We start from the raw sequence: 14992 nt of genomic DNA on the forward strand, positions 1-14992 counted from the left end.
CCAGGCCCTTAGGATTGACATTTTGTCACACTGACCACTCAGTTACCAGGGGCGGACATACGTCCAGCTGACAGTAAAACATATTGCAAGAATAATTATCAATGACCGAACACAGCCGTTTAAATCTGTCATTCCAATAGAAAGTAGTCATAATGTTGTTCTCAGATGGGACTTCTTGCAGGCACCATAAGCAGTCATAGACTGTGGAGGATCAGAGCTCCAGACTGATGAAGGAATTCCAATAAGCACACATAACAAAAATTGCTCTAGCTGGCTGTTTATCCTAAAGACTTTATCCAGCCATCATCAATGAGACAAGTGGTCATTTGAGATGCTCAGTTAAACTGCGAAGCTTTTGTCAATTGCACAAAGCTACCCAGGCTCACAAAAGAAAGTGACAATCATAAGCATTGTTAGGTGGTCTTGGAAAACTGTGAATCACCAGTTGTCACAAGCAGCCAGAACTCATCTCTAAAGGTATGTGTGAAGGGACAGCCAAATCAATCCATGAAGGACAGCTTAGTGTCATCAACAAAGAATCATTCTCTGCTACCATTAGAGATAATTCAGGGGGAGAAAGCTTCAATCAAACTACCCATAGGAAATAGCCTGACTGAGGAACAATGTTGGTGAGTGATAGCCATTCTGTGTAAATTTTCAGATGCTCTCAAACCCAGAGTGCAGAAAAGGTACACCAAGCCATCCAAGGTATAACACTTTATCAGCACTGGGGATCATACACCAATTAGGCAGTGGTCATATAGAGTGCTGCCTGCTGAATGAATAATACAGGAACAAGAGTAAAAGATGCTGCAAGATGACATCATTAAATCTCCAGAGGGCTACTAGTCTTCTCCTGTGGTCCTTGTGAAAAAGAAGCATAGCACATGACATTTCTGAATCGACTATGACAACTGAACAAAATGAAGAAGAAAGAAATCTATCCATTGTCATGCATTGATGACACCCTAGACTGCTTGAAAGAAGCAAAATATTTCTAAACTATGGATGTGTAGGCAGGCTATAGGACTGACATTGATGAGGCTGACTCGGAAAAGACTGTCTTTATAATTTATGACAGACTCTGTGAGTTTAAGGTTATATAATTTTAAATGTGCAATGCTCCAACCACCTATGAATGTATGGTGGATATCCTCTTTAATACCTTAATTGGAAAATATGTCTTTGCTATCTAGACAACATTGTTGTTTTTTCAAGAAATTTGAAGAACATCTAAGCTGCCTGCCAACCATGTGAAAGTGCACTCAGGCTGCAGGCCTCTGTATGAATCCAAAAATATGTCTCCTAACTGCCCAAGAAATAAAAATCTTGGGGGAGCTAGTTTCTAGTGCAAATTCAGGAAGGTGCTGAAAAAATGATAGTTAACATTTCCAGATTACCCTTAAAATCCAAAACGATCTATTTTACAACTGAGAAAGAGTACCATGCAGTTGTGTGGGGTAACAACAAGTTGCAGCTCTATTTATTTGGTAAACCATTCATCTTTGTGATGCGCACCTTTCTCTATGCAGGCTGACTAACCTAAATGATCCATCAGTTTGTCAGGTGAGATGGACACTGAGGCTTAAGGAGCACAATGTCACAGTGGTGTACAAAGGTGGATGCAAACACAAGATCATGACTGCCTTTCAAGGAATCCTTTGCTGGAACACAGAAGTGTTGATGGAATCTCAGTCATCACTGGATTAAAAGGTACTGCTGCCCAGCAGAGGGAAGATCCAGCTCTGCTGAAAACCACAGAAGCCTTGAAAAAGGAGGAACCAACCAAAGGAGAATTCCAATTAACAAACAGAACATTGTATAAGAGGAAATATGATCCATTGGGGCAGATATTGTTGCTCATCATCCCAGCTTCTACAACCAGCTATCCTGAAGCATTTCAACGTTACTCCAACATCTCACAGAATGCTTTCACAAGATGTTGGCTAGTACACTCTTGGTGTATGTTGGTGTCAGATAGAGAGATAGGGATACAGTACTTCCTGTATTGACATTAACATACACCACAGCAAAGCAAGACACTACATGATTCACACCATTCTTTCTGCTCCATGGTTGTGAAGCTGAAATGACAATGGATACATTGTTCCTGTTTTAACCGGGTAATACTCAGGATGAATATGTGAAACACCTTATCAACAGCACCAAAGAAGCAAGGCAGATAGCTGGTTTAAGGAACCTAGACATGTAGGAGGAAGACTGAGAGCACTATAATGTGAAGCACCAGCCAGTGAGATGCATCCCACGAGACTGGGTATGGATTTTTACACCAGTGCAGAAAGTAGGACTTCCACAAAAGTTACTAAAGTGCTTGTTTTGGCCATATCGTATCCTTTGTTGCTCATTGGATGTCACATATGAAGTCAAGGATTATGATTCTTCATCAAGACGACAAAAGGACAGAGACATTATTCACGTCCTCTGCATGGAGACCCACTTGAGAATCACTAAGCTTCTATGGAATGGGCTACCATCTATGCTCACAGTAGTGAAGACAATATAATGGCATGACCAGAACACAAGGACCCACCAGTGCCACTACATAGAGAACCATTGACAAGATCTAGGTCAAGGGCGCTGTAGTTGGCTCCAATGACAACATCTGAAACAGTGGGTTGCTGTTTCTCCAGGAGAGTTATCAGTGCTATGAGCTGTGGTGCATGTAGTGTGAAATAATAGTTACCATTGCTGGCTTATGTGCTGCAGCTCACCAATTCAAGCCTGTTACTTAATATTTATCTTTTCTTGAAGTATGTTGTGTTTGTAATGTTTGTATATTATGGAATATTTAATCATTGCATAAAGAGCAGCATTCTGGAGTATTTGATGTTTGTATGAAGAGATGCAATCTTCATCCAGAAGTGCAGTTCTGTTCTGACTGTATGTTGGTTACAGTTATAAATGTGCTTTCAGTGTTAAGTGTTGTACTTCATTGATGACCTGCCTGCAGATTTGGACCCAGTTGTGATTTGAGGTGAAAATATTTATTTGCAGTGAACTGGGTACTTTACTTGTGATACTTAACTCATTTTTATTTGTTTCCTGCCTCTAGTTTCTCTTGTAATTTTTTTCTCTGCACTTACATTCAAATGCAGAATAAATAATCCAATCTTTTAACTTGACACTATCTATGCTGTTTTTTGAAATCCTAGCAGATACTGGACACCACGCAGAGTGGGTAACCTATATTCACCAAACCCAGGTGAAGATGGGAATTCAAATACACACAGGCCTACATCTGGCTGGAGCTGGTGTCGTTTGCCCTGGGCTCGAGGCAATACAACCAACCAAAATACCAGGTAATGTCTGTTATGTAAGGCAGCAAAATAAATAATTCAGGTTTTCGGGTTGTAAAATTCCTGCTTTAATAAAATAAAATTATATATGTGTGCTAAAGTATTTTCAGTCACTGGTGATTTTGAAAATATATTTCACTGAGAACAAATAGGATTTCTCTTTTTAAACCAATCTGCCACTGTCATATCAACAAATAAGCTCATTTCTACGAAAGAGAACATCATCTGTAAAGTAGCAAATGAAGCTCTGTAGTCTTCAGGTTGTTATATGTTGTTTTGAGGGGGGTTGGGGTTGTTGGGGGAAGGAGACCAAACAGCAAGTTCATTGGTCTCATCGGAGTAGGAAAGGACAGGGAAGGATTTTAGCCATGCCCTTTCAAAAGAACCATCCCGGCATTTGCCTGGAGTGATTCAGGGAAATCATAAAAACCTAAATCAGGATGGCCGGACGCGGGGTTGAACCTTCGTCCTCCCAGAAGCGGGTCCAGTGTGCTAACCATTGCGCCACCCCATTTGGTTTGTAGTTTTGAAAATCTGTTCTGCAGAGTAACGCTTATTTTGGAATTCTAGTAATCTGGTATGAGCACAAAAAATGTTTGCTCATAGTCCTTCTCATGTCCACACTGAAATTATTAAATACACTCCTGGAAATTGAAATAAGAACACCGTGAATTCATTGTCCCAGGAAGGGGAAACTTTATTGACACATTCCTGGGGTCAGATACATCACATGATCACACTGACAGAACCACAGGCACATAGACATAGGCAACAGAGCATGCACAATGTCGGCACTAGTACACCTTTCGCAGCAATGCAGGCTGCTATTCTCCCATGGAGACGATCGTAGAGATGCTGGATGTAGTCCTGTGGAACGGCTTGCCATGCCATTTCCACCTGGCGCCTCAGTTGGACCAGCGTTCGTGCTGGGCGTGCAGACCGCGTGAGACGACGCTTCATCCAGTCCCAAACATGCTCAATGGGGGACAGATCCGGAGATCTTGCTGGCCAGGGTAGTTGACTTACACCTTCTAGAGCACGTTGGGTGGCACGGGATACATGCGGACGTGCATTGTCCTGTTGGAACAGCAAGTTCCCTTGCCGGTCTAGGAATGGTAGAACGATGGGTTCGATGACGGTTTGGATGTACCGTGCACTATTCAGTGTCCCCTCGACGATCACCAGTGGTGTACGGCCAGTGTAGGAGATCGCTCCCCACACCATGATGCCGGGTGTTGGCCCTGTGTGCCTCGGTCGTATGCAGTCCTGATTGTGGCGCTCACCTGCACGGCGCCAAACACACATACGACCATCATTGGCACCAAGGCAGAAGCGACTCTCATCGCTGAAGACGACACGTCTCCATTCGTCCCTCCATTCACGCCTGTCGCGACACCACTGGAGGCGGGCTGCACGATGTTGGGGCGTGAGCGGAAGACGGCCTAACGGTGTGTGGGACAGTAGCCCAGCTTCATGGAGACGGTTGCGAATGGTCCTCGCTGATACCCCAGGAGCAACAGTGTCCCTAATTTGCTGGGAAGTGGCGGTGCGGTCCCCTACGGCACTGCGTAGGATCCTACGGTCTTGGCGTGCATCCGTGCGTCGCTGCGGTCCGGTCCCAGGTCGACGGGCACGTGCACCTTCCGCCGACCACTGGTGACAACATCGATGTACTGTGGAGACCTCACGCCCCACGTGTTGAGCAATTCGGCGGTACGTCCAGCCGGCCTCCCGCATGCCCACTATACGCCCTCGCTCAAAGTCCGTCAACTGCACATACGCTTCACGTCCACGCTGTCACGGCATGCTACCAGTGTTAAAGACTGCGATGGAGCTCCGTATGCCACGGCAAACTGGCTGACACTGACGGCGGCGGTGCACAAATGCTGCGCAGCTAGCGCCATTCGACGGCCAACACCGCGGTTCCTGGTGTGTCCGCTGTGCCGTGCGTGTGATCATTGCTTGTACAGCCCTCTCGCAGTGTCCGGAGCAAGTATGGTGGGTGTGACACACCGGTGTCAATGTGTTCTTTTTTCCATTTCCAGGAGTGTAGAAAAACCCTTTCAGCAGCATCCATTCATAATTGCAGTAGCATAGGCAACTTACAATTCAATTATCCATTATCTAACAATAAAAGTACTTTATTACATCTCAACAACAGTCATATAAGTAGAATAATTCACAACCATTCATTTTTCCATATCTTTTGTATGTAAAATGTTAGAATAATCCAAACGTGAGATTTTTCTGAACTAACAAAACATTTCATATAGTATTAATAAGAGAATGATAAAAATTCATTTGGCTTAAATATAATTCATTTAACTCTGTTTTTATTTAAATTTTCAGAGAAAGCAGTCAAAATTACCGGAATACCACTAGCAGTCCAGACAGTCAATATGGTTTCAGCAGCCGTCCAAATCCAGACGTGCATAACCACCAGGCAGAGAGGAGAGTTGGTGTTGCATCTGTACAAGTGGAGAGTTATGGTCCAGGTTACTACATGTGGGGGCCACCACCGCCATACTCAAACCATAGTAGTCCAGCTCATCATGAACCTATCCTTGGAGTGCTCCCACATTCTAGTTCTATGAGCCCACCATGTGTCAGTCATGTTCACAGACACTGTCATGTACAAGGCCAGTTTCTTGGAGAGCAGAACTGCTTTGGCAATTCACAGCTCCAGGCAGCAGGCTCCAATGACACAAATGTGGAAGAAGTTAGGAAAAATGTGCTTACTGAAAATTATACAAATGCAGATGAATCAAAATTACCTGCTTCAGCTGACAGTAGCAGTGAAAATACTAAAAATTCATCAGTTAGTAGAGAAAGAGTAAGTAACACACTCCCAGTACGAAAAGCAAAGAAGAGGATAGATATTTCATCTGTGAAATCAGTTGCTAACATACCATTTTCTATTGATCAAAAGAAACAGCACACATCTCCAACTCATGTTGTTGCTATTAATACAACATCCAGTTTCCCACGAAACAGTATACAAGTATTATTTGGTCAACAACGTCAGATAACAGAAGCATACCGCAGTCAAAGTATGTCTGAAAAAATAGCATTAAATGATTTTAATGTTGCTGATAAATTGACTCCACATCATTTGGAAATGACTGATGGTCATTCAGAGCCAGAGGATGATGGAAGACTGCCAAATCACAGCTCACCACAAATGCAAGGTGTGGCAAGTTCAGCTTTTACTGTACATGAAGCTCCACATGGAAATGGAAATGGAAATGAACCAACTGAATCTGAGGTTTATTTTGCTGATGTTTCTTCTTGCTGTAATGTGTCTGTTCACAATGATGGGCCAGATTCATCTTTCTATGATGAAGCTTCAGCTCCACAGAAACAAAATGTTACAGCTTCTTCAGCAGAAGAGCCTATTGTTCCCAAACCAGAAGTATTACACCAAGTATCACAGTGTTTTGCCACATCAGATAAAAGTCATCATCTTAATATGAAGCAAACGGGCATACAGCAAAGAAGCAGTGTCACAACAAAGCATGTTAATTTAAAAAATACTTCAGAAAATGAATTGGCATTATCAGAAAGTGCTAATCAATATCATAACAAGTGCAAGCATGAAATTATTGATTCTGAATGTAAAAATCCAACAGCTGATATTTTTAATCACCAAAAACATACTTTATCAAACAGTTGCTTTCATTTCATATTAACAAGACAGAGGAGCCTGTCAAAAGATAATTTGTCAGTGGGCAAGCAGGAAGCATCACATCATAATAATTTATTGTGCAATAAGCAACATATTGAACTAAAATCTCATGATGATTATGACACTTCACAAAATATCCAACAGTCAGCCATGTCACTTTCAGACTGTGAAGCTGGTGTTACTTCTCATGTACCAGATAATAACGAAAATTGTTATACATGTCAGGTAACACACTCTCTGCCACAATGTGACAATTTTGTAGCAACGAACAATTACAATCACAATTCAGTATACTGTAACAATGATGTTGTCATAGGAGATACCATTACAAGCCCAGAGCCCTCATCAGTTCGAAGAATACCCAATGATGAAGTATTAGTGAGCAACAAGAATAACCAGGATGAAACTCCTTGCATCTCAGCAGTGCTGCAGCTGAGTAAGCTTCACATACATCAGCAAAGGAACAGTATTCATAAAGCTAACAGTGAGCCTCTAGACAGCTTTCCCTTGCTACAAAGAAATAAACATTTTCTGGCTCCTGATGCACAGTATGAAACAATCCCTGAACAGCCACTGCAAATAGCCAAACCCCAGCTTTTACACACTCATAGGCATCACAAAAATTTTATTACAGTACATGACACCTTTAATGGAAATAATGTGGTAAACACTACAGGAAGACTTAATGCATCCCACTGCACAAACTTTAACTCCCCATCATCATCATCTCCTAGTGACAGATGTTTAAATTTTTTGGTCCCTACAGTGACTAATGTGGATAGCTCCATGAGACTGTCAAATAATCCAAACAACATCAACAGTAGTAGGAGCTTCGTAGAAGGATTGTATCAAGTAAATGCCAGTACTGAGGAAGAATCTGAGTCTCAGACACAGCAAACTTCAACCTGCTACAGTGATGCTACTTTGGACTCTGGATGCCATAGTGGATCTGAATTTGCTGCCAGTCACCAGAGTGGCAGCACAAGAGGAAGAAACCATAGTTCTAGATCAGAATGTGGAGGAGAAGTAATGGGTGTTGTCACAGTTCGTTCAGTTAATGTATAAAAGTACAAGAAGAGGAGCAGCTGTTTGGGTCAAAAACATCCAGCTGAATAAATTGTATATAAGACTAAAATGCAGATTTCTTTCAGTCATGAAATGATTCTTCCTAGCACATCAAAACTGAGATACAGATTCTAAAACTGTAACATACTCTATATTTCTGTGAGTCAGCTCAGTTTTTGTTCAGTGTATCATTTGTTGTTACATATCACATTGATATTTTTGCTGCAGCTGTGTTGTTTCTATGTTGAAGCAAATAGGAGGATAATTCAGATGCCATTTTAAGTACAAAAATGCAAAAAAAATTATCTACACATGTTAAAAATTGTGTATTACATACTGTGTAAAAATGAGTATTTTTTAATGTTTTAAACAAAAGAATTTCTTATTGTTACCTCTATTTTGTTATTTACATGTGATTTTTTTTTCATTCCCATCATTGTAGTGTAGGAAGAAACAAACCTGCATTAATCTGGTGAGTACATTTAGTAGAAGATCTATCAGTTATGTCTTGACTTGAATTTTGCAGCAATGGGTCTTCAGATATATGAATCACTACCTAACACAAATTTATGTGACAATGTTTATCCTGCACTTATTCATAAATTATGACTATGGAAGTCTGTCAGAAGTTATTTATATCTGTAAAGATTCATGATATTTTTAGTGTTGTAAAAAACACTGAAAATTGTCAAAGTTCTTAATGACAAAAATAGTACTAGCAAATGCCAGCTAAGACTGTTCTCTCATCTAAGTTCTTATACTGTGTTACCAATCCCTGTAACACTTATGAGCAGTCAGATTTGTCTGATTTTACATGACATAACAGAATTTTTGTGGAGCAGCCAGACAACAACAGTGACTGTGAGAAAATGTAATGAATAGTAGATTGTTGTCTCTAGCTGGACAAACACATAAAAAATTTTCAGGTTTGAAATGAAAGGGCTTGCAGAATAGCAATAACACTAGCAATAAATAAAAAAAATAAAGAGCCAAGATATTATAGGCCTGCAATTAAATATGAGAACATCACAATGTATCAAGGAGCTTAATAAATAGACTAAATGAACATTTAAATAATTGTAGGATTAGTGGGATGTATAGTGATTGTTGCTATGGTGAGTACTAAGAATAATAAAACAGTACAGTAGGAGGATTAGGGTTTAAAATCCCATTGACAATGATGTCATCAGAGATGGAGCACAAGCTTAGCTTAGGGAAGGATTGGTAAGTAAATCTGGATGTGCAAATGAAGATTTAATTGCCATCCTCCAAAATATGAGTCCAGTGTCTTATCACTGAACCTCCTCACTTAATGAAACAGAACAGGGGAATGGCTGAAGGTCTAGAGGTAAGGCAATGAACGTGAATGTGAACTAAGATGTAGTAGAAAAGCACCAAAGATTACCTGAATCTGGTGTGGCACAAGGAGAGAGGATGAGATGGATATAGGAGATGGGATAGAGGCAAGTATAAACCAGGGGCTAGTGGAGACTGAGTTCAGGAGGATGATGGGAATGCAACTTACGCTAAGAAATATATTTCACAATTTGATGTTCCAGTTGATCCTTGGGCACTGTATAGTGGTAACATTCATCTGGGTAAATGGTCAAGAAATTAGCTTTTCATATCAATCAAGAGTTTGAAAAGCTAAGCAAATAACCTACAAATGTCTTGTGTTACTGTGAACTTCATTGAAAATGACAAGTATTTATCTTACACACTAACAGTGAAGCAGAAATATATAATTTTGGCAATTGAAAACTGATCTTACAAGGTCTGTTCAAAAAATTCTGGGACTTTGTCCACAAAATTTTTCTACACTTGTCTTTTAGTTATTGTGCATGGTCTCCTTTGAAATACTCTCCTCCACAATTGGTACACCACTCCCAATGCCATTTCCACTTTTAGAAGCGGTCTTGGTACGCCTCTTGCTGGATCATGTGAAGCGCCATCTGCATAGGGTTTTCTGCTTTGGAAATAGAAAAAACATCTGCAGGGACCAGGTCTGGAGAATATGGAGTATGAGGCAGCAGCATGATTTTTTTATGCAATAGTCATGCACCAACATGGATGAATGTGCAGGTGCATTATCATGATGGAAGAGTCATGAACTGTCTTGCCATATTTCAGGCCACATCCTTCTCACATTTTCTTGCAGGTATCACAACACATCCCAATAGTATCATTGATTAACAGTTTGTCCTTGTGGCATGAACTCATGATGAATCAATCCTTCAAAGTCAAAGAAAACTATCCTGAATGAGGGTCATCTTTAACTTCTGTCTGGCCATTTTTAAACTGTGTGAACCAATCCTATCACAAAGTGTGGCTTAAGCACTCATCACTGTAGGCTTCCTGCATGCATCATTTGGGGTGTCTCTGTAAAAGTTTTATTGAGTTTCACGGAAAATTAATTGCAGACGCGTTGCTCCTCGAACTCTGCCATCTCGAAATTCGCAAACTGTGTGACACAACAGCACTGCATGATAACTGACTTACAACAATGAAACTTCTCGCGGTTAAACATCAAATACAGGTGTGTGCAGGGATGCCAACTGCATTTTGCTCCAACACGCCACCGGAGCGAAATTACAAATGTTCTGAAATTTTTTGAACAGACCTCATGCTTAGCAGTGACAAATATGAAAAGTACAGTGAACACAGAAAACTGTAACACATGGAGAAAGGTCACACACTTACTTGTTCAATTGTGGTAAAAAGCAATATTCAATACTTGGTTGACATTGTTGACTGAGTTCAGAGTGCTCAACATTATGAAAGTTATGAACTTCTGTTCAGTGCTTGCTGAGGAAACAGTATGCAAGCATATCCACTGCAAATGCCCTGGCCAATTTACAATCTATCTGGCCATTTGAACTTGTAGTAAGTATTTGCTAGAAGGTATATATACATTCTCATTAGTGGCCTTGCTGCAGTGGTAATACTGGTTCCTGTCAGGTCACTGAATTTAACTGCTGTTGGGTTTGGCTAGCACTTGGATGGGTGACCATCCAGGTCTGCTGAGCGCTGTTGGTGAGAGGGGTGCAGTCAGCCCCTGTGAGCCAGTTGAGGTGTTGCTTAGTTAAGAGAAAGCAGCTCTGATCATGAAAACTGAAAATGGCCAGGAAAATGGTTTGCTGAACACATGCCCCTCCAGATCAGCATCCAGTGATGTCTATTGGTCCAGGATGACACGGCAGTAGGTTTGCACCATGGGGCCTTCTGAGACCTGTTTGGACAGAGAGAGAGAGAGAGAGAGAGAGAGAGAGAGAGATGTAGACATTCTCGGAGGTTTTCTATAAAACTATTCCAAACATGGTCATTGATTAGTAAATTTAGTGGTTTTTCTATCATATTCAACAGTGACAAAGTTCAGAACATGGTGAAGACAGCATAGCTATTTATGTTTGTAAGCACTGAAGTATCAGTGGTGATGCACAAGTTTGGCTCAGAACAGCAGAACTATGGAAAGCACGCTTCCAGCATGAGTGGTAGTTGATAGCAAAAAGGCAGAAGCTAAATTATCCTAACAGAAGTTGAGAATCCAAAGTGAAATCCATAATGTGAACAAATGAGAGCCAAGCTATATACAGATATCTTAATTTTACTTTTATTTATTTATTTATTTATTTATTTATTGTTCCGTGGGACCACATTTAGGAGAAGTCTCCATGGTCATGGAACGAGTCAATACATGAAATTATAACACGATTGTAGAAACACATAAAATGAAACAAGTCGTTAGTTTAAATAAAGAAAATCAAGAATGTAACACTGGAATTTGCTTAATTTTTTATCTCTTCCAGGAGCTCCTCGACAGAATAGAAGGAGTGAGCCATGAGGAAACTCTTCAGTTTAGACTTAAAAGTGTTTGGGCTACTGCTAAGATTTTTGAGTTCTTGTGGTAGCTTATTGAAAATGGATGCAGCAGAATACTGCACTCCTTTCTGCACAAGAGTCAAGGAAGTGCATTCCACATGCAGATTTGATTTCTGCCTAGTATTAACTGAGTGAAAGCTGCTAACTCTTGGGAATAAGCTAATATTGCTAACAACAAACGACATTAAAGAAAATACATACTGTGAGGGCAATGTCAAAATTCCCAGACTATTGAATAGGGGTCGACAAGAGGTTTTCGAACTTACACCATACATAGCTCGAACAGCCCGTTTTTGAGCCAAAAATACCCTTTTTGAATCAGAAGAATTACCCCAAAAAATAATACCATATGACATAAGCGTATGAAAATATGCGAAGTATACTACTTTTCGTGTTGAAATGTCACTTATTTCAGATACTGTTCTAATGGTAAATAAAGCGGCATTTAGTTTCTGAACAAGATCCTGAACATGGGCTTTCCACAACAGCTTACTATCTATCCGTACGCCTAGGAACTTGAACTGTTCCGTCTCGCTTATAACATGCCCATTCTGTCTGATTAAAATGTCAGTTCTTGTTGAATTGTGGGTTAGAAACTGTAAAAACTGAGTCTTACTGTGATTTAGCATCAAATTATTTTCCACAAGCCACGAACTTACTTCATGAACTACATTATTTGATAATGTTTCAATATTACACACAAGATCCTTCACTACCAAGGTGGTGTCATCAGCAAACAGAAATATTTTTGAATCACCTGTAATACTAGAAGGCATATCATTTACATAAATAAGGAACAGCAGTGGCCCCAGCACCGACCCTTGGGGAACGCCCCATTTAACAGTGCCCCATTGGGACTGAACATCATTACCACTCTCAATATTGCGGAGGATTACCTTCTGCTTTCTGTTCTTAAAGTAGGAGGCGAACCAATTGTAAGCTACTCCCCTTACTCCATAATGTTCCAACTTCTGCAGTAATATTTTGTGGTCAACACAGTCAAAAGCCTTCGTTAAATCAAAGAAAACACCTAACGTTCTCAACCTTTTATTTAATCCGTCCAAAACCTCACAGAGAAAAGAGAATATAGCATTTTCAGTTGTTAAGCCATTTCTAAAACCAAACTGTACATTTGACAGCAAATTATGTGAATTTAAATGCTGCAGTAACCTTGTATATACAAGCCTCTCGATAACTTTAGCAAACACCGATGGCATAGAAATAGGTCTATAATTGTCAACATTATCCCTGTCTCCCTTTTTATAAAGTGGCTTCACTACCGAGTACTTTAATCGGTCAGGAAACCGACCACTGCTTACGTACTTACAGCTTCATAAACAAGGACTTAAGTGTGTATCAGAGGCTTGAAGCAGCCTTCTTGTTGTGTGCAAAGTGTCATAAGCCCCAGATATCATGCTTAGTTAGTTAGTTAGTAACATGTTCCATAGATCATTTGGACAATTCTTTTACCAAAATTATGTGGAAAAAGTCAGTTTACACTTTACAGGATATGCATACACAATTAGTGTTAACTTTAATGTACACATTATCTTTTTTTTTTTGTCTTACTCACACAACTACACTTAAAAACATTATATGTGGACACAGGAGACACACACACACACACACACACATAGTGCGGGATTTGTGACTGTACACACTTGTACCTCTGAAGGAAAAAATCAGAACTGTAGATTTTGAACTGTGGTACAATAGAACTTTCACTGTGGTTGAAGTGATATAAAACATATGTTGTACTCACCTTTTTAAAATGCTCAGAAAAGCACTAAAATAGCGTTTTAAGAAGTATAAATTTAAAAAAAAACTTGGAAGATCACAGTATCGCAACCTTTTTTTTTTCTGTCTTCAATATCTATAGGATTGATTTGCAATTTTTCTAGTGATGTTTAACTTCTATGATCCTTGGTATTGTTGACTTGACCCCATGTATGTAAGCCAGAATTCTGTTGGTGGGTCTTGTTGATGGTAGCCTGCTAATGTGCCTGTAGAACTTTAACCTTCTTTTTCTGACATCTGCTGCTACTGCTAGGTTTGACATCTTTTCTGTGGTTTTCCAAGAATGTAATCTGTACCCCTCTTCTGTCAGCTTTGGGATGAGAATTTTCCTCCTGATTTTGTGTTCTTCCTTCAGTATGCTTTCCACATAATTTTTCATGAGGGAAATCACTTCCATACAGTATTTCAGGCTTAATGACTGTGTTGCAGTGTGTGACCTTTGTTTGAATAGACATGCATTTCTTTTATATATGTCTCACACTCTGCAGTTAGCTCTCTTAATATTTTTAGTCAAGTTTTCTGTGAGATCTTTTCTCCTCCTGTAGATTTGAGAATTTCGTGTAGATATTTGAAATGTGTAACTCTGTTTATCTTGCCATACTTTGCATCTAATTTTTATATACTTAATTTTGAGTAGAAGAATTCAGACTTCTGAAAAGAGATTTGCAAGCCAACTTTTTCTGGACATTCTTTTCGTATTTCTATTTGTTTGGTTGCTATTGCTTCATAATTAAAGAGTATGAAGTTCCATCAGTGACACATGAACATTTGTTTTTTAGTATTTTTGTATTTTTCTTAATTTCTGTGAAGGATGTTGGTGCTACTTCTAGCTGCTTAAAGTTTTGTGAAATGATATTTTTAATATATTCTCTTGCTTCTTGAAGCAAACCATTTAATCCTATACAAAGTGACTGTTAAAAGTGCCTGCTACTTTTGAATTATCAGTTACAACATTATCATTTAGTGTAATTGTTATGGTATCTTGTACACTGACTGGCTGTCCTGCCTCCCATTTGACAATATCCCATATAGTATTAACCTTATTATCTACTTTGTTAATTCCTATCAGGACACAGATTTCTTGATGTTTTAATGACTTTCCTTAAAATATTATAATATTTTTCCCTAGTATGCAGGTAATGTCAGATCTTGACTTATTTTGGCCTTTATATAAATTTCCCTCTTCCCTTTACATGAGTTTTTAGTTCCCTTAGTTATCCTTGGATTACATGGTTTCTTTTATGAATCT

General features: G+C 39.6%; 1 protein-coding gene across 2 annotated transcripts in view; it reads left to right on the forward strand.

Annotated features, from left to right (window-relative positions):
- Positions 1 to 8412, forward strand: part of LOC124723079 — a 178968-nt gene extending 170556 nt beyond the window's left edge. Inside the window, exons 7-8 of one of the 2 annotated variants that reach the window (XM_047248255.1) lie at positions 3174 to 3320; positions 5667 to 8412. In XM_047248255.1, coding sequence (XP_047104211.1) covers positions 3174 to 3320; positions 5667 to 8067 — 2548 coding nt within the window. In that variant the 3' untranslated portion in view covers positions 8068 to 8412. The remainder of the gene's footprint in view (positions 1 to 3173; positions 3321 to 5666) is intronic. The other variant, XM_047248256.1, reaches the window with a different exon arrangement.
- The last annotated feature ends 6580 nt before the right edge of the window (positions 8413 to 14992 follow it).

Source organism: Schistocerca piceifrons, chromosome X (genome assembly GCF_021461385.2).
Source record: "Schistocerca piceifrons isolate TAMUIC-IGC-003096 chromosome X, iqSchPice1.1, whole genome shotgun sequence".
Lineage (NCBI taxonomy): Eukaryota > Metazoa > Arthropoda > Insecta > Orthoptera > Acrididae > Schistocerca > Schistocerca piceifrons.